The sequence below is a fragment of the Nylanderia fulva genome, unplaced genomic scaffold (genome assembly GCF_048542155.1).
Source record: "Nylanderia fulva isolate GAGA-0341 unplaced genomic scaffold, ASM4854215v1 Scaffold6, whole genome shotgun sequence".
NCBI lineage: Eukaryota > Metazoa > Arthropoda > Insecta > Hymenoptera > Formicidae > Nylanderia > Nylanderia fulva.
Window position 1 is genome coordinate 672,360 of NW_028190698.1, and position 19,530 is coordinate 691,889.

The 19,530-nt window shown below is 37.0% G+C and overlaps 4 protein-coding genes across 10 annotated transcripts; 1 reads left to right on the forward strand and 3 right to left on the reverse strand.

The window, feature by feature from the left end:
- Positions 1–48: 48 nt before the first annotated feature.
- Positions 49–1,787, reverse strand: GXIVsPLA2 (phospholipase A2 group XII). Its single transcript, XM_029320422.2, has 3 exons — positions 1,316–1,787; positions 805–872; positions 49–430 (listed from the first exon to the last, which is right to left on the reverse strand). The coding sequence occupies exons 1-3, from the start codon at positions 1,548–1,550 to the stop codon at positions 110–112; spliced, it is 624 nt and encodes a 207-aa protein (XP_029176255.1). The 5' UTR covers positions 1,551–1,787; the 3' UTR covers positions 49–109.
- A 48-nt stretch (positions 1,788–1,835) lies between these two features.
- Positions 1,836–4,266, reverse strand: LOC114944497 (uncharacterized). Of its 7 annotated transcripts, none has more exons than XM_029320416.2 (3): positions 4,093–4,266; positions 2,840–2,983; positions 1,836–2,442 (listed from the first exon to the last, which is right to left on the reverse strand). In XM_029320416.2, the coding sequence occupies exons 2-3, from the start codon at positions 2,972–2,974 to the stop codon at positions 2,245–2,247; spliced, it is 333 nt and encodes a 110-aa protein (XP_029176249.1). In that variant the 5' UTR covers positions 2,975–2,983; positions 4,093–4,266; the 3' UTR covers positions 1,836–2,244. The 7 variants fall into 7 exon arrangements, with proteins under 7 accessions (XP_029176249.1, XP_029176252.1, XP_029176248.2 ...); XM_029320419.2 differs by having other exon boundaries at positions 2,840–2,964; positions 4,093–4,265; XM_029320415.2 differs by lacking the exon at positions 4,093–4,266 and adding an exon at positions 3,996–4,083 and having other exon boundaries at positions 2,840–2,964.
- A 356-nt stretch (positions 4,267–4,622) lies between these two features.
- Positions 4,623–13,960, forward strand: garz (Sec7 domain-containing protein garz). The gene is made up of 15 exons (XM_029320475.2): positions 4,623–4,925; positions 5,153–5,351; positions 5,422–5,649; positions 5,720–5,826; positions 5,895–6,441; positions 6,519–6,889; positions 6,970–7,147; positions 7,231–7,346; positions 7,426–7,617; positions 7,697–8,032; positions 8,112–8,320; positions 8,398–8,643; positions 8,729–9,230; positions 9,305–11,434; positions 11,786–13,960. The coding sequence occupies exons 1-15, from the start codon at positions 4,803–4,805 to the stop codon at positions 11,885–11,887; spliced, it is 5,586 nt and encodes a 1,861-aa protein (XP_029176308.2). The 5' UTR covers positions 4,623–4,802; the 3' UTR covers positions 11,888–13,960.
- Positions 12,041–19,206, reverse strand: LOC114944525 (zinc finger CCHC domain-containing protein 24). The gene is made up of 5 exons (XM_029320476.2): positions 18,922–19,206; positions 17,711–18,714; positions 16,877–17,125; positions 14,891–15,055; positions 12,041–14,209 (listed from the first exon to the last, which is right to left on the reverse strand). The coding sequence occupies exons 2-5, from the start codon at positions 17,891–17,893 to the stop codon at positions 14,087–14,089; spliced, it is 720 nt and encodes a 239-aa protein (XP_029176309.1). The 5' UTR covers positions 17,894–18,714; positions 18,922–19,206; the 3' UTR covers positions 12,041–14,086.
- Between the last annotated feature and the right edge of the window lie 324 nt (positions 19,207–19,530).

The following is a 19,530-nucleotide window of genomic DNA, read 5'->3' on the forward strand; positions in this document are numbered from 1 at the left end:
AAGGGATTGATAAAAATTTATTCTATTATATTTTGTTACGTTTACGTATAAATATATATTATATTTTATTTATTATATATTATTTTTTATTAATTTTTTACGTGCAACATTATAATTCTCCGCCAGCCTGCGCCGCTTTCTTTGGTTTCTTATTTTTCCACTTATCAGGACAGTAACAAGCCACTTTCTGGGCATCGAGGAAGCTCTTGCAACCCAATGCGGTTGTCCCTGTGAAAAGGACTTTTGCAGCAGCTTTACATGTGTTGACAATGGTAACACCAGTAGTCTGGTATGTATCGCAATATTTGTACAAGCATCTCTTGAATTCTAAATCGCATTTCTCCTTGTCCGTATTGCAAGTGTCGTAGCAAATGTCGTGAATATCACAGCACTTCGTCATTTCAGTGAGTGGGAGATATTCTTGATTTACCTGTAATTACATAATACTTATATTATAATTTATTTAATTACATTTGAAGAACAAAATTTTAGTTCATTATATTTCACATCAATTTTGTATTAATTTATGTAATAAGATATATAATTAAAATATCTATATTAAATATAGAAATAGCACAAACTAATTAAAAACAATTACGTCAGTTATAATTTATAATATTATTCCAAATGAAATTAGGAATTTGATTAAATTATAAATAACAAAATGCGGTATATATTTGTTTGCTCAATTAGCCAAATAATTAAACAGGCAACATATGTTACGCATGTAATATTATTGTAAAAATAATTCTCAATATTTTATTTATCTATATAGTTTCCTGAGGAAGTGCCTCAGACACCAACCTCGATTCCGAGAGAACCGCATCCGTTGCTTCGCGGTTTATGATTCCAGTCTGGCTTCGGCGTGGAACCTGAGAAATTCAAATAACGCGCCATTAATCGCAACACGTAAACCATGGCTACGTTCTACTTGGCGATCGCGAGGTAATCTATCTTTGTTCTATTTTCAGCGAAGAACAAGGATGACATGATCCCGCGAGCGCTGAAATCGCCAAGCGGAACGCGTCAGCTGTTAGCTGTCAAAAACATTTCGATAAAAAAAAGGGGGATCTTTCTTTTTTTATATAGCTTCTACATTTTTTATATCTTCTTCTACATTTTTAAAATCTTTTTCTACATTTTCTGCATAGAAAAAAGACGCATATTAAAATCCCAAGAGAAAAGGAGGGAGAATAGATAAAGTGTACAGCGTGCGAATCGATCGGAATCAACCAATAGCGGCGCGCGTAGAAAATGATAACCTGATAACGCGATATGAATAAAAGCACGAATGCGTGCATAATTATATACGGACCATCGGGACACCGAAAGAAGCAGTTCTCCTCCACCGCGGCGTCGAACACCTCGTGTATGTCCTTCATCTTCTTCGCGATAGTTATGGCGTTGGCGAAGAAATCTTGAAAGATTGTCTCCGCCGACAGCACGGCGTCCCGTAAATTCGTCAGCAAACCGGCGCCGTAGCCGGACCAGGCGTACGCCAGGAACGTCAACACGTAGACGATGAATTTACGATATCGCGACAGATCCATTCCTCGCGAGAGAATCTCGATCCTTTTCTTCGGGGTCGATACGGTTGGACGATCTCGTTGGACTGCGGATATTTTTAGGTGTATTACTTAAGAACTATGTCCATCATCGCGAACGAACACGTGGTGTTCGCGGATTGTGGACTTAAAATATTAAAATTATTTATGCTCCCGTTTCTTCTATTTGCATCACATTACACTTTACACTTCCCGGTTCTAAGGCGAAAAATAGATACTCTACTTAGGACTCGCGACAACAGAGTAGAAAGGGAAAAAAAGTGCAGAAAGTGTAGTCGGATGACAAATTTATTTCTAATTTCACGTTGCGAGTGTTACTTGTAATGGAATTTACGACTTAATTTTAGCATAATTTATATAGATACTAAGTACACACAATATAGCTGAAATGACTTCGTGTTTTGTAAATTTTATATATCGATTTTTTCTTCAAAATTAATTTTAAAAGTAATTTATAATTATATATATTTTAATTTTAATTAATTAATTATTTATATATTATTCAAAAATAAAATCTATTCTATTGATATAAAGAAAACGTGTTTTCTTGTGTTTTTGCATAAGTATCATCACACATATACAATAATAATATTTTCTTATGTTATATAGAAAAGATATTTCATTTTATATCAAACAAATTATTTTTCATTTGTCCCAAAGACACTTCATAAATTAAAATTCAAAATTTTTTCGCAAGTTCGCCACTCTGGTACAATTTCTTCACATCGGTACCACCTCCTAAACACTCTCCGTTGAGGAATACCCTGGGCACTGTTTTAGCACCCGTTATTTCGCCCAATACATCTTGTATATCTTGCCCATCTTCTCTGTTGTCCAATTCTATTACTGTGTATGGTTTTTTCAATGATTCAAAAACCTATAAACAGTAAAGTAGAATTAATAAATAAATGATAAATTAAGATAGAGTAACTCCATAATAAATTTTTACTTCTAAATTTAATACAATATAAAGGATCACATTATGATTTGTTTCAAAAATTTCAGCTTACTTTTACAAAGAAAACTTCGTATAGAATTAAAAACTTTAAAAAATTTACTAATTTTTAATTCTATATGAGATTCTCTTTAAACTTTTATATTTTAGATATTCTTTTGAACTAATTGAATCGTAAGATTGAAAAATTATTCTATTCTATAAAAAAATTACCTCTGTCTACCCATAATAACATTGTTGTCTGTTTACTATTTAATTGCCAAAAGGATTTGTCTATTATGGACAAGAAATTACTCTTACAGAATAAAAGTATAAATACCTCTTTGGCCATTTTGCAGTATGGGCAGTAACTTTTGGAAAATATGACAACAGAATCCTTTGCGATGAGTTCTTGGACAAGATCTCGTGTGGCAGGCATGATTGATGACGCCTTTGTACTGGAAACTGAACCCATTCTTTTGAGCTAAAGAGATATCATTCATTTCAACTATGCCTAGCATGTTTGCGTTTAAAGAATTTAAACTGTGTTCAATTTCTGAGATTGTACAGATATTTATTCTATATACTATGAACTAATATTAATATATGTATATATAATGATTCTTCTTCAAAATATAGACTTTGTAGGATTATCAGCTAGCAGATCAGACACAGTTTCAATCATTTATTAGACACTTTCAGCACTTCCCATATAATTACATGTTGCAGGAAAATTCATGCACTTTGTTAATCGAAATATTTATTGAATAAATATTTAAAAAATTATTATATAGAGAAAATGAATTCCATCACACGTGTAACTCTGTTTACATTTTTAGGTGTAAAAAATTACTTGGAAATGAAAATAAGTCTTGAGCTGGACTCGAATTTCCTTTCTACTTATATCGCAAGACTGTAATGTGGTAAAGAGAAGTTATTTCAGCAGACGTTGTTATCTGAGCTGAATCATTAATATAAGTGGCGAGTCACTGATTAAAACCCCAGTGAACAGATAAATAAAATAAGATAATTATTATGTTGTTTCAACAATTAAAAATTTTTACAAAGATTATACAAAATTAAAAAATAATTTTTTTTTTCATAAATGAGTAATTCTTCACTAAATAAAATCAAAATAGATGAATTGGATTATTTCCTGCATTTATTATTCTTTTATATTATAATAAGAGTATGAATCGGCGAATCACATAACCTCTTTCCTCTTTTAACAAATTTGACTAGATTAATCCATCATTTATTTCAATAAAAAGAATAAGATATAAGTGTAACTTGTTAATAAATATTCTACAGTTTGCATATATAATTTGCGTTATTTAATATATATATATATATATATATAATCGATAATAAATGATAAAGTATTTTAGTCACGTCATATGTTATCGAGAAAAATCAATGATAATTATCTGAAAAAAATATAAAAATCACGTGTCCGTGCAGGTGTGTAAACAAAGGTAAAAATTGTGCGCACATACATGCAAAAAGAGTCTTTTCTCGATTCGGTGAAGGCAGGTAATCGTAACACATGGCAAACGTCAGGAGAGAAAAAAGCACTCGACTCATCATCCTTACCTCTGATTATTCAGCTGCGAATTATATTGACTACAGATATATTTTCGCAAGAATGTGTTAAACGCTATCAATAATTGAGAAAGAGATATCGTATATTCCCAGCACGCGACACGACTGCTTCAACTCGATTGACAGTAGTTTTACTCTACAGTTCGGTATCTTCATTATCAATAAGTGTTATAATATATGTATGTATGTATATATATATATATGTATGTATGTGTGTGTATATATATATATATATATATATGTACTCTTAAAATATTATTTTATATATATATATATATATATATATATATATATATATATATATATACATATATTTTCAAGTTGAAATCTAAATAAATATTGATTTTTAATCCTTTAATTAAAAAAAATTTTGTTCAATTTTTTTTCTTAACTTTCTTATTTTATTACATATTTTATGTGATTTAAATAAATATAGAGGAAAATCTCGACGTTAGTATATCGACTAATCGAACGTCACAGCTCCAATTCGCGAGACCCGTGGGTCGACGGTGGCAGTTGACGGTGGTCGATGATTATCGTGTTGGAAGTTGGAAGTGGTGGGAAGCGGTGGGCAAGTGGTTCTCCTCGATACTTGACGTATGTTGGCGAACGTTCGACGAATGTCGCGAATTATCGGACTCTGGTAGCCGTGGGATTTCTCTCGCGATTCGGTCATGACGTAACGACGAAAATCGCGCGAGATGAGTAGAACCGCGAGATCCCTGGGTCCCTGCAGGGGCGGCCTGTACGTCATCGAGAGCGAAGTATGCCTCCTGATGACGGCGATGCGGCGAGGCGCCCGATGGTCGTCGCACTCCTACCAGGTTAGAATAATTCGGAGTTTTGTTTCTTCTTTAACAAGCATTTTCATCTATAAAGCAATTGGTGTCAGATACATCGAGCATTTTTGTCTATTTTTTTTGTTCCTGTCAAATCTGACAAATTGTAGAAATCGCTTTATGATGCCTGACACTTGTGTAAATTTGACGTGGACTATTGACATTAGGGTAGATCCCTAAAGTGTATTTTGACGATGCAATTTAATTTCTAGGATGACGATCAGGATACCTTAATGAAGGGTTTGAATACTTTGAGGGAAGTGTTGAATGAGCATAGAGATCTGTCTCAATTGGAACCTGCTGTTTTTCTTACCCCCTTTCTGGAAATTATAAGATCAGAGGAAACCACAGGACCTGTGACTAGTCTAGCACTATCTGCTGTTAATAAAATAATTTCTTACGGGCTTGTTGGTTAGTCTTAATTGTTGTAGTAATTAGAATTCTTATCTTTTCTGTGTTCTAATACATAATTTTTTTTTAGATGCTAATCATCCTCTCATAGCTTCCTGTGTAGAAGCTGTAGCAGATGCTGTTACGCATGCAAGATTTGTGGGCACCGATGCATCTGGTGATGGAGTGGTCCTCATGAGAATCCTACAGGTTCTGAGAGCTCTTATGTTGTCACCTGCAGGCGATCATCTTTCCAATGAAAGTGTATGCGAAATTATGCTGAGTTGCTTTAGGATATGCTTTGAAACACGTCTCAATGGTGAGTTACATTGAAGGCAGTTTCACATTTCTGCTGACAGGCAAGTGACTCAAATATTTTTTTTTTGCAGAAATACTCAGAAGAACGGCGGAGCATTGTCTAAGAGACATGGTTCAACATTTGTTCACCAGATTACCTCAGTTTGTCGATGACATTAGAGTCTTGCCAAATATGAAAGTACGTTTCATAATTTGCAATTTAGAGCAGGTATTTATATGAAAATATAACATTTAAATTTTTTACAGAAAATGAGGACAAACAGCATAGAAAATACTCGTAGCAAGAATAGGAAACATAAAAGTTATACAAAGCAAAAGTCCAAGTCCATCACGGATGACGTCGAAGAAAAGGAACCGCTTATTCTGAATTCAGCTGATAGAACTCGAGCGAATCCCTTGGCTACCACGCCCGTTTCTCCAGTTGGCAATATTGTCGATATGCAAGGATCTTTAGATCATGGAAGTATCAATAAAAATGAAGAGGAAAAAAGTGAAAGCAAAAGTGATACTAGCAAGAATAGCAACATAAACAAATGCAGCAAAACAGTGGATAATCAGGACAATAAGCAAGGAGAGAAGCAAGAGAACAATACAGATATAAACAGTAAAGATGTCAAAAGCGAGATAGAAACGGCCGAGATTAATGACGCGTCTAAAAATATCAACGTCGAAAATAAATCTGTACCTTCAACAGAAACCAAGAGCACAGAGAAGGAAGATGCAGTCGATCAGAAGACTACAATGGACGAAACGTCTGAATCTTCCGTTAAGCAATCCGTGTCAGAAAATCAAGGTACTTTTGTTAGAGTTAAAAAAAATAAATCTCAATTTTTAAATTCTTGTTTTTTTATGAATAATTATTCTACACAGGTGACGAAGAAAAAAGTATCGATTTAGCGCAATCTCCGACCGGTAGTGTAGAAGACTTATCGATAGACGAAAGCACATGCAAGATGTCTAAAGGGAAAGAACCTGAACAGATGGAAGAGTACGTGAACAGTCAGGGTGTTCGATTTATTCCGTTGCAACAGCGCGCTCCGTACGGTGCGTTGTGCGTGCGCGAGCTGTTTAGATTTCTCATTTCCCTGTGTAGTCCCCTCGACAAGCAGAATAACGAAATTATGACCCACTTGGGTCTTAGTTTACTGCAAGTGGCATTGGAGATCGCCGCCGATGCCCTTTCTAACTTCTCATCTTTACTCGCGCTCGCAAAGGATGACTTGTGTAGAAATCTAATCTTGGTAAATAAAATAATTATTTTCTTTCATCATAATTAATGAAATAGTGGGAGAAATATCGTAACTTTTTATTTTTGCATCAGCTCCTTGGGACAGATAGATTGTCGATTCTCGCTGTAGATCTTCAAGTATCATTTCTATTGTTCGAATCGCAAAGAGAGCACTTAAAATTCCAACTGGAACATTATTTAATTAAATTAATGGAAATTGTTCACTCTGAATCTAATAGGATATTATACGAACAACGAGAACTAGCGCTTGGTACGTATTTATATTTTAATTTTGTAATATGCGATATTAATAATGTAATTAATGTAATGTGTTTTTAATTTTATGATCCACAGAAGCTATAGTAAGATTGTGGAGAATACCAGGTTTACCCGCTGAGTTATATTTAAATTATGATTGCGGACTTTACTCTACAAATTTGTACGAGGAACTTATGAAGATGTTCTCTAAGGTATACATTGTTTCTCTTCTATATCATTATATATTAATAATTAATATATTGAAACTATATTTGAAAATTTTCTCCACAGAATGTTTCTATACCAATCACTACTAGCATGTATAGCATGCAATTGATTTCCTTGGACGCTATAATAATGCTGATTGCTGGTATGGAAATTCGTTGTAAAGGTTGCAAAGAATTATGTAAGCCATCACGTCACGACGCATCATCGAATCTTCCCACGCGCGAAGATCTGCTCGCTATAAAAGCGAGCAAACGGGTAGGTAATTGTTTTCCTTTTGAATACTAATATGTGATGTAACAGAACAAAGAAACATGTTTTTCTTTGCTATTTCCAGTGGTTATTCCTTGGCACAGAGAAGTTTAACGAGAATCCGCGGGAAGGTATCGCGAAACTTGCAGAACATGGTCTTCTAGGCGATACTCCTGGTCAACCGGATCCAGAAAAAGTCGCGAAGCTTCTGAGAGAAAATCCCGGTTTGGATAAGAAAGCCATAGGCGAATACATAAGCAAGAAGGAAAACAAGAATATTCTCAATTATTTCGTGCATAATTTTGATTTGAGAAATACAAGAATCGATCAGGCTCTGCGACTTTATCTGGAATCATTTAGACTACCTGGAGAAGCCCCTATTATATCTCTTCTGCTCGAAAAATTTGCTGATCATTGGCATGTGAGTACACATGCATTCGAGTAATTATTAAGTAACCCAAATGTATGGAATTAAATTAATCCACTATTATTATCTTTAGGAAAGCAACGGTATACCGTTTGCCTCAGCCGATGCTGCTTTTACATTAGCTTATGCGGTGATTATGTTAAATGTCGATCAACATAATTATAATGTAAAGAGACAAAATAATCCCATGACTGCCGACGAATTCAAGAGAAATTTGAAAAAAGTTAACGGTGATGCTGATTTTGATCAAGATATGCTCGATGAAATATATACTTCAATTAAGTAAGTGTTAAATGCGAAGTTAATCGTACGTGCTTAGATTTAAGAATTGCATAAACATTGTTATTTGTTATTTCTAGAGGGGAAGAAATTGTAATGCCCGCCGAACAAACCGGATTAGTAAAAGAAAATTATTTGTGGAAGGTTTTACTGAGGAGAGGTTCCGGACCTGAGAGCGTATATTTAAAAGTAGGCAATTCCGGCGAATTCATCGACAGAGATTTGGCCGAGCATGCGTGGGGTCCGATCATTAGCGCTCTTTGTCGAGCTTATGATAAAGCACCGGATAGAGCGTTGCATCGTAAAGTTGCTCAAACATTTCTTAGGTTTGTTACTCTTAATCTTCTAAACATTTACTATAAATTTATCCTTGTACTAACAGAAGCCTAACTAAACTTTTTTTCCTTTTAGTTGCGCGACGATTAGTGCCCATTATAGCATGTGCAGCGACTTGGACACGCTCATAGTGAGCCTCTGTAAATTCACGGGTCTGATAATTGGTGCGAAACCCGAACAAGTGGTTCTACACCTCGGTGGAAGCTCAAAGTCGCAATTGGCCGCGCGTACTCTTTTCAAGATCACACATTTACACGGAGACGCTTTGAGAGCGTCATGGAAGAACATTATTGATTGCCTGCAGTCGCTCTATGAAGCGAGGCTATTGCCGAAAAATCTCACGGAGGCGGAGGACTTCATCGATCCGTCCGGCAAGATATCTCTACTCCGAGAACCCACCACGCCCAAAGCTTCCCCGGGTGATCAAGGATTATTGTCTACCTTTTATTATTCCTATATCGCCATGGAACCATCGCGTGTACCACATCCCGCCGAAGCGACCGCGCGAAAGAAGGCCGTGGAGTTTATCGCCAATTGTTACCTCAAGGAAATTATCGAAGAAAGCAAGTTCTTTCAGGTAAGTCGACGTTTGACGACACGTTTACTTACAATTTAAATTAATATTTTAACGATTATTGTCACTCTTTACAGAGTGAATCACTCAATTCTCTAGTTGGTGCTTTAGTATCGGTGAATCCTAACAACGAGGACATATCTATATTTATATTGGAGCTATTGCTAGAAGTAACTATACAGAATCGCGACAGAGTAACGTGTATCTGGCCGGTCGTCCAGAGTCATTTGGATCGCTTGTTAACGATGGCGGCACGCGAAAATCATCCTTATCTGCTCGAGAGAGTAGCTGTGGGTATGCTGAGACTAGCTATCAGACTTTTACGCGGCGAAGAGTTCGCATGTCTATCTCCTCTATTACCTCTAACCCATCTGCCATCCGCGACGACCGCACCGTTGGCTCGACAGATCGCCTACGGTCTGTTCGAATTATTGAAAACAGGCGCCGCGAATATTCATAGCGCCGAGGATTGGAAGGTGGTGTTCAGCCTATTGGAATGCGCTGGTGCTGGCGCATTAGCGCCGAAACGGTCCAATACCGTTCTGGATGAAACAACAAACGCTCGCACGTCGGTCTTGGATCCCAGACCCATTAGTCCGGTGCCGGAATGGGTACTAGTGTCGCCGACCGGCACTGAAGCACCGCTTCCAGTAGCCGCTGACACTATAATCCTGGTACGAGATCTGCAGCCTCACGACTCGGCAGCCTTTGTCAAGTGCTGCGAAAGCCTGAATTTCCTAGTACGCGACATGGCGCACGTGACGCCATTTAACTTCGATCTGTGCGTCAACTGCGTGAGAACGTTCGCCGAGGCGGTGCTGCAATGCGTGGGCAAGCGAAACAAGGTGTGCAACACCGCGGAGGAGTCGCCCGACTATCAGCAGAGTCCGATGCAATTGTTGGATCTGATGCACACGTTGCACACGAGAATCGCGCAGGTGTTCCAATGGTGGGAGGAGGAGGGTAGTATCGACGATGGTATATCCCTGTGGCCGCAAGCTTGGCGACCGTTGCTTCAAGGTATCGCGCGACTCTGCTGCGACGCCCGTCGATCAGTGCGCACGGCAGCGATGACATGTCTTCAGAGCACTTTGCTGGCCCAATATCTGGCACAGCTGACCGCGATAGAGTGGTCGCAGTGCTTCGAGGAGGTTTTGTTTCCGCTACTGGCGCAATTGTTGGGCCCCATCGCGTCCAACGATCCTATCGGCATCGAAGAAACGAGATTCAGAGCCGCGATGTTACTATCCAAGGTATTTCTCCATCACCTTACTCCCCTGCTGACTCTGTCCGGTTTCCTGCCGTTGTGGCTGACGGTACTAGAACTTCTGCGCGCGTACATGCATGCCGACAATAGCGAGCTTCTATACGAGTCGATTCCCGAATCGTTGAAGAATATGCTGATGCTGATGTCGTCGGAACTTGGCAATTTTGTTTTGGTGCCAAATTCCAATCTCTGGGCGCCCACGTGGAGAGCGATCGACGCGTTTCTGCCGAATCTGAAAGCGGAGCTGCTATCTCCGCAGCTGCCGCCGCAGCAACCGCCGCAACAACCGCAAGTCATCAGTCTGGTCGGGCAACAACAGCCACCATCCTTCCCGGGATCTATAGCGCCGCAGCCAGAAACTACTACTCTTTCGGCCGATTCTGAATGCATCAATGAAAATAATGCAGACGTGAAAACCGCGACGCAGCCAGTCGACATTCTCAATCCTGTGCAATCCAGCGGTGTTCCAATTCCAATTTCGTTACCGACGTTGGTATACAACACCGAGGGCAAGGAGTCGCAGCAAGTGATCACTCTGGTCAGCCAACCGCCACTCAGTGTCTCTAGTCCAGTCGCGGTGCAGCCGACCGCCCAGAATATCTTCGACATTTGTTACTCGACGAACTCTCTGCCGGATAAGACGGGCGAACGACAGCAACAATCTCAACCGAGTTCGCTGAACGATGAAGAGTACAGCAAGTCGCTGAAGAGTACGACGCAAAATGTCGAACTGACCGACGAGAATCGAGATTTAATTCTTACGACGCGGAAATACGAGGAGTGGAAACAGCAGCAGCAGCAGCAACAACAGCACCAGCAGCAGCAGCAACAAATACTGATGCAGCAACAGTGCACACAGCATGCACAGTCTTACGGACAAGCGACGCAGTATCAGCATTCAGCGGCGGAAGGTTCTCCCTATCGCGTGGATCCATCTGAGGTGAATCGATGTCTTATGTCTTAACAGAATCTTGAAATCTTGACGAGTTAATCATCCGAATAATCGATCGGTTCATTAAAAATAAGCGTTCGCTTTATGTCAATTAAACGGTTCAATTTTTTAACGTTAAGATAATAGATAATGATACGCTAAAATTACTAAATGTAAAGATGTATTATTTTTACATGAGCATTAAAATTGTCAATTATAATCTATATGATCGCGTCTACAATTTGATATATATGTATATATAGTATATCTCGTTGGAGAAAAAAATGAGATAGAGATTGCTTATTCATTCTCTTCTGATATGCGCAATATGGAATGTATAATGAAATGTTCTGTTTGCAGACGACGACAGTAGATTCTACGGGGACGACGACGTTTAACTCTGCGACGTATTTTAACGAGGATCCGACGACGGATCTTCTCTTCGTCGTCACCAATCCTTGACCACTGTATATTTTTTATGTAAATTGTATTATATAAAACATATTTCTACGATGCGCATGATCATGTTCTGTGTTAGATGAAGAACTCGCTCTCTCAAGGATGCCTGATTAAAACGAGGGAGGATACGCGGTATAAAGCATATATATATATATATAGAGTTGTCGTATCTCTTTGGTTTGTATATTTGGCACTCATTATATACAAATAATATATGTACTATAACGTATATACATGGGTTATTGTTAAGATTATCATTATGTATTGTATATATAATGCATAATCTCAGCAATAATAATGGTAAACAAAACACATAATGTAGCTCTCGACATCACTTCCAACGCTCAATATGTACTTCCGTTTAATTATTATTTTTTCTTTTTTTTTTTTTGCGTCACTGGGTAAAAAGAAGCTCATTTCGTGAATAGCCAAATGCATAGGCCAAAATCATCTGGACAAACGACCGACCAATTTTCTCGTCATTGACATTTTTATCTGCATGTGTTGCCTGTGTTTTACATTAAAAGATGCGGGCCGAATAATAATATATCTCTCTCACTAGTGATGTGCGATCGTACGATAAAAATCGTTTTTGAATCGCACATGTAAAAATCGAAGTACAAAAAATTGATTTCATGACAATCGATTTTTTTACATTATATATAGCATAAAAGAAGAAATACGCCGAAACGTGAAGAAATTAACTAAACTGGGGGTCGATTGTATCACTTTTTCTAAAATGAAAATGTGAAAAGTGAACAATTTCTTCCAATAACATCGATTTCATTTTAAAATCAATGCGTGATTGGCTGTACTTTTTTACCTAAAGAATCGTATCAGACCTTCGGGAATTTAAGCTGGTCGAGTTAATTCTAAAGAGAGCCGAGATCCTATGCGGATCCACAATTTTCTACACGAGTGTAGAATCTAGCTTTATAAAAATCGATTCTCTCTCTCACAAAAATTGGACACTATAATTGATACAAAAAATAGATTTTTCTCGTCGAAAAAATCGATTTTCATGAAAATCGATTCGGAATCGCACATCACTATCTCTCACCAGATATCTATTCTTACAACTTCTACTTAAGCATAATACAAATTCTACTTAGAATTGCAGGTGAGAGAATAATTCTCTTCTTTCTTGTCCGCATGGATAGTCAGGTGTGTTTTACATGTTTAATGATTCTTAGAGAGAATTAATCGACAGTGATTTCGATAATCGAAAGATTTGCAATTTCGGCGAGCTCAGTTTCAGGATATCGTTGATATGACTATATATGTATGTATGTATATGCATGTATATCATCGCGTTTCCGGATAAATACAGTTTTTTGTCTTTTAGCGAATAAAACTGCAGGGAAAAACTGAACTCCCACAGCGAAATTGTAATATCGATTTTAATTGCTTGTATCTTATACTTCGCAACTAAAATGTTTCTTCATCCTTGCGATCGTAGCCAGATCTATGTACATATGCAAATAATTAACATATTGAATAATAAGAGATTTATACATCGATGTTCACACGTCCGTTGAATAAGCAGAATTATTTCGATGACGACGTTGTGTTTAATTAATGTAACTCGAAATTATTGTGACGTGTGAACTTTCCGTTTACGATCATTATACTATGCTTGCAAGCAATTATTAAAATCTTAAAGGATCAAAGTATTTGTAAATCCCTGAGAACGACGCTCTCGTTTTTCATTTGCGGTTCCCTATTGTGCGATATATTTCTCAGTGTGCTGATTGTCAAATATCGACAAATCTTGAAAAAAAAATTATGTTGCTGCCACTCTTATGCACACTTGGGTAGATAATTGTTCAGTAATATATATACATATATCTTTTGCAAGAATATATATATATATATATGAATAGAGAGTGTCGCGTCTTTCCAAATCGCGATCCTCACCAAAGATCATGCGATAAAAAGCTCATTTAATTGTAATTGTACATAAAAATATATCTGTTTAATTTCTCTCATGCAATATGTATATTATATGTAAATTCGTTCGTTCGTATCTAATCTCGATATATCAGTTCAACATATTACAATATCAAACTTGACGAAGATTTTCTCAGATTTGTCTTTTTTTTTTGTTAACAGTTCATCCCCGATAGAACATAGAACGTTTTCTTTCTCTCTTCGTTAGTGCGATTAAGCGATATTAATAAATTGGACGGAATTCGGGTGTCGCTAAGCTATTATCGCGCTGCGTCTGCAATAATAGCCCAACGTTTTACACTTCTCGCAAAGATGCTGGGGATGGACCTTGCTTTGATCGGACACGTCCAGACCATCGGGTTTTTCCAACGGCCTCTGAAAATAATACGAGCGATCTTATTGCCCACATTCTGAGTGTTTTACGAGAATATAGCGAGTAAGTTGCGCTCTTGCAAGAATATTTCCATTTCCTTATATTTTATGTAAGAGAGCGAGAGAGAGAGAGAGTGAGTGAAAGAGAAAAAAGTATATATATACATATATGAGATGATCTTATATTATTTATATTACATATATATTGTATTTTTCAATATTATTATATGACATATTATTTATTAATTTTACTATCGTTATAGATCAATATAATTCGTGTATGACTTTATTATATATAGAAAATATACATGTAAATCAAGGAGAAATTCTGGGTACAGCCATTCTCGGTCACGTTTTAAGTGTTTATTCGCTCGCGACGCAGCTAAGACTCGATTATAATAGAAATTCGCGAGATTCGTAACGATTACCGCGACCGGATATTTCTGCACCCCGGGGCGGCAAGAGCGAGCGAGCGAGCGCGATTATGCGACTATAATTAGCTTTCCCGCCGGTTTACGCGGGATTTCGTTCTCTCGGTCGCGTAACATTTCGAGAGAAAGAGCAAAACGCGGTTCCGAGGATCTTTTTACCTCGAAAAGCCCGACCGGATATCTCGACTTAACTTTTATTTTGTTCCAACGAAGGAGAATTATTCGCGCGTGAAGATGGATCCTTCTCGCTCACCTGCTTATGAGGATACACGTTTATGTGACACTTGATGCACTCTTGGCCCATATTGGCCCAGCTGTTGCCCGACATCCACTTGCGTTTGCATTTCGGACACTTGTATTCCCCGAAGCATCGCTTCTTGCCCTGGTATGGGGTCAAGCCCTCGCCCTTCGGTCGCGCCTGCGAAAAAAAGAGCGAGATGAGAGATTTTTTAATAGCACAAAATTTGGCAACGATTTAACAAATTAAATTGATCGTGGAAAATTTCTCGCGAAATCAGTTCATCTTTTTTTTTTTTTTTTTTGCATATCGATGCATGCGGTTATTTTACATGGGAAATTATATTAACAAATATAATAATAAAAAAATTGTTGAAAGATTATGTGAAAACATACATATAAATAAATATATATATATTTATTTATTTTTCGCTAAAGTAGATTCTTGAATAATATTTCAAAAATCTTTTGATTGTTATATATTATATATATGATTTAATAATACATGGAGAATTTTTTCTTAGAATCGTGGGACAATATAATATTGGAAGGATTTTCTAAGAGTTTTTCTGATTAATAATTACCACAAAAAATTAATATATATGCACAGTAAATTTTACTATTATATAGTAAAATTAATTGAATATTAATTTGATGTCTTATTAATCAGAGAAACTCATAAAATTTTTGTAATATCATATATTGTCACAATACCATAGTATATATATATATATCTTTTGAAATGATCTTTTCAATCTTTCTTCTTTGAGAAGCATTCGGTGAACGTTCTTATTAATTATTCAAAGTTATTAATTATTAATTACTATTCGAAAAATAATTAATCAGAGCTATGAATTAATTTTCGGTCAAAATCGTGTTAGAATATTTTCCTTGTTCCCTATTGACGAACGATATATTGACGTGAAAAATGTCACCTCAGCCGAGAGAAGGCTTAATTGGTACACCCTCATATTGAGCATGTCGCGATGATTGGCCATGTGACGTCATGTGTCCCAGAGAGATGCTGTTTGCTATGTCAATTAACGCTCAATTGAGCCATGAGTATCGCACTGTTGTAGCATCAAGGCACGCGCGTCGTTTACAAGTATAGCTAAATTTACTGATGGCTCCTTACTTATGACGACTTTGCGTTCCGCGAAGATTTATCTCGGACAATGAATCATTATTCGAAAGAGAAAGAAGAGAGGTTCTTTATCATATTCCGTATATTAATATCATTCAATTTTTCTGATAGTGACAGAGTAGACTTTGAATAGACTTGCATAGTCAAAAGTTGGTGACACAATCGAAACCATGTTTATTTAAATGGTCTTTCGCGAATATTTATTCAAGTTGAAAGTTGCGTTGTGTATTGCGTAAATTATTGTCATTTTATTTATATGTATTTTGTGTATATTTAAATATTTTAATTGTGTGCTGAGAAAAGTTTCAGAAAATTTAGCACAAACATCCTGTTGAAAGGTAAAGAGTTTGTAATGATTATATTTAGAAATTTCGATTTTTTTTTTGGTAACATTTCATCGGCTTTAGAGATTAGTTTTTATTGTATTTTCTATATTCATTGTTCTATCGATAATTAATCATCCTTTATATCACAGATTAAAGATTAAAAAAGATATACTTATTTAAAACATTATCTTGCACATCGATTAAAATTCTTCATAAATCGGACGAAAGAATGTAATCTAGAATCGTGAATCAGAGGATGACAAAGAGATAACTATTCCGAAAAAGTCTTCAAACTTTAATCTGCGATTGCAGTCAATCTTTATATATACGAGCTTTAAATCATCTACATACTCTCTCTACGATTTTTTTACTCAATTAAATAATTACAAAATATAAAAATAATTAATATATTTTTATATTTTTTATTTTTTATATATTTTATATTTTTTATATATTTAAAATATTAATATATATTTAACATATTTATTTGTAGGAAGAGTAGGATATTATTGTAGTTGTGAAAAATACCGACCTGCGGACAGTCCTTGATATAATGACCTTTCTTGAAGCACAAATGACACAGATACGTCGTCGGCGGCCTCTTGGTCGGTTTTCTATCGTTTAAGCTTAAATCCGTAAAGTGTTCAGCTAAATCCGCAATACTTTCCGCCACGCTGTCTCTCATTGGCCTGATGGATCCGGACGGATTCAGGGAGCCTTGATGCAGATAAGTCTGCGACGCGCCAGGAAAATTGCTCCAGATTGTAGGGAGTAGCTTGCTCTAAAATGTAAACCAATGATCTCATAAGGCCTCGAATAACTATCTTAACTTTTTTTATCAGCATTGTTTTCTTCAGAGACAAATATAGATAACGCGTGAACTTTATATTTTTTAATATATCATTTTGTTCTAGATTAATACAATTTGGGAATACATTTTTCGCGAAGACTCAAGAGGAAGCTTCTTCTCGCGGACGACTACAGAATTTTCTCTTAGAATTTACCCTGAAATACATGGAAATTGTGGCACAATGTGGTATATCGGAAGAATTCTACAAGAGTTTCTCTGATTAATATTTACCACAATAAAAAATATTAATGTGTACGTAATAAAATTTATCGAACATATATTTTATATCTTTTTATGATAGATATTATATTTTTGAAAGATTATTTGATTGATTATTATTTGATATCAATATTTTTATTGTGGTAAAAATATTTAATCAGAGAAACTCATAAAATTCATGATTTCTAGAAGAACAGAAGCTTCATCCCGGGTCTTTGCGAAAAATTGATTTTCAAATCACATGAATATCAAGAGAAAAATAGATAATAAATGCTAAGAGAAGATTCTCTATAATACCTGATCGGATGGCTGCGATGGATTTTGCTCGGCGATGGCCAGATAGACCCAATTGAGCAAGTGCGGCGGATAGGTCGACTGCTGAAGGGTCTTCTGATTCGGAGTAGTTGCACCGTAACCGATCCGAGTCGCGTCCTGCAACTGCATGCGTTGCACTGCAGGTGTCGGATGGCAAGCAGCCATATTTTTATCTAATCGGTCCGCGAGGTTTATCGGTTTCGGTCAGCTGTCGACGCGACAATTTTCCGATTGCTGGATGATCTCCGATGATCATTTATCATCTCCGTGTCCTTAGATCCCAGCGACGTTCTTTCCATTTAACTCTCTCGTCGCTCTCTCCACAATTATCTTCTCATTAATCTTGCTTTCGAGAAAACTTGACGGGTCATAATCGATTGTCATAAAATTATCATTAATACGATTAATATTCTTCTACAGTTCTTTTCTCTCTCTTTTATTCCTTAATCATTTTTTCATTTCTCCATACAATTTTGTTTGGATTTATGTTTTCACGACAGAATTGTTGCTTAAAATCGAAGATACTCAATACTACAGGTCGATTCATCGACGAACAGAGAGACAATAATTTTACAATAAATTGCACTGCGATTTTGAAATACACACATTAAAAAATCATCGTTTTCTATCAGCGCCTAAAATTTCACTGCACGCTTTTCACTGTTACTCGTCGAACATTCTCTCACGTCGAAACTGCATCTTCCTCGGATGCATCGAATGCATCCGAGCACTTTCGACAAGGCAAACTCTTGAAAACGAGCAGCTAATAATGTTTGCAGGCGACGCTCTCACGCACCCATTTCGTCTTCTCATCATATGTGTATTCTTGTACGCACATATTGTGGAAGCTCGACCTCAGCTTCTTCGACGCGATATTTTTTTTTTCGTTCGTGGAATATCGTTTCAGTTCGCCTCACTCGTCAAATATTCCCGAGTCTACATTCGTCAGGTGCATCTGTTCGATTTTCGATATACAAATTTCGACGCTTTATTAAAAAAAAAAAAAAATTTCGTTAAGTTACAATTTTCAATTTTAATAAGTTACACCCTACGTTGTTGATTCATCTCGATGGTGTGTAATATAATAGAACGAAGAAGTTACAAAAATAAAAAGACGTATAGCGCTACGTCATCGCTATTGGTCGCGAAAGCGCTAAATATATGGACCCGTTCTCCATCCGCGTGAAACTCACCGATTCGGAGGGAAACTCAGGTCAGACGATTTTCACGCGCGAAAGCTCGAATCGGGACGGGCTTCGATCGCGACGAGTGTGTGCTCGTTGGCCGAGTACGAAGTGCCTGCCGCGCATCATATTAACACACTGATGCCGCAGAAGAGATGATCCAGCGTTGGACGAACATGTAAAAGCGAACGGACGTATATATTGAGAGAGGGAGAGCGAGAGGGAGAGAGCCGCAGAGAGAGCCCCGCCATGTGGTGCATCTATTTCCGTGCTTGCTCTCGCGACGACACGACGCCTCCGAATGGACCCCGACTCGAAGCGGTTCCTTCTTGCCTTCGTTCTTCACGAATCCGCCCCGCGAAGCTTGTTCTCATGGTCGCGGACCACGTGAGCTTGACAGACGCGCTCGACTGCGTCTACCCGCCTAGTCTATCGTAGATGTGCACGGAGAGAATTTATTCTCTTAGAATTTACCCGGAAAATCATGCTAATCGTAGGATAATATATGATGTTGGAAGAATTTCTCTGATTTTTAACAAGGATACAAAAGTTTGAAATTGTAGACGACCAAACTGAGCAAACATTTATTAAATTTATTAAATTTATTAAATCTTTTTC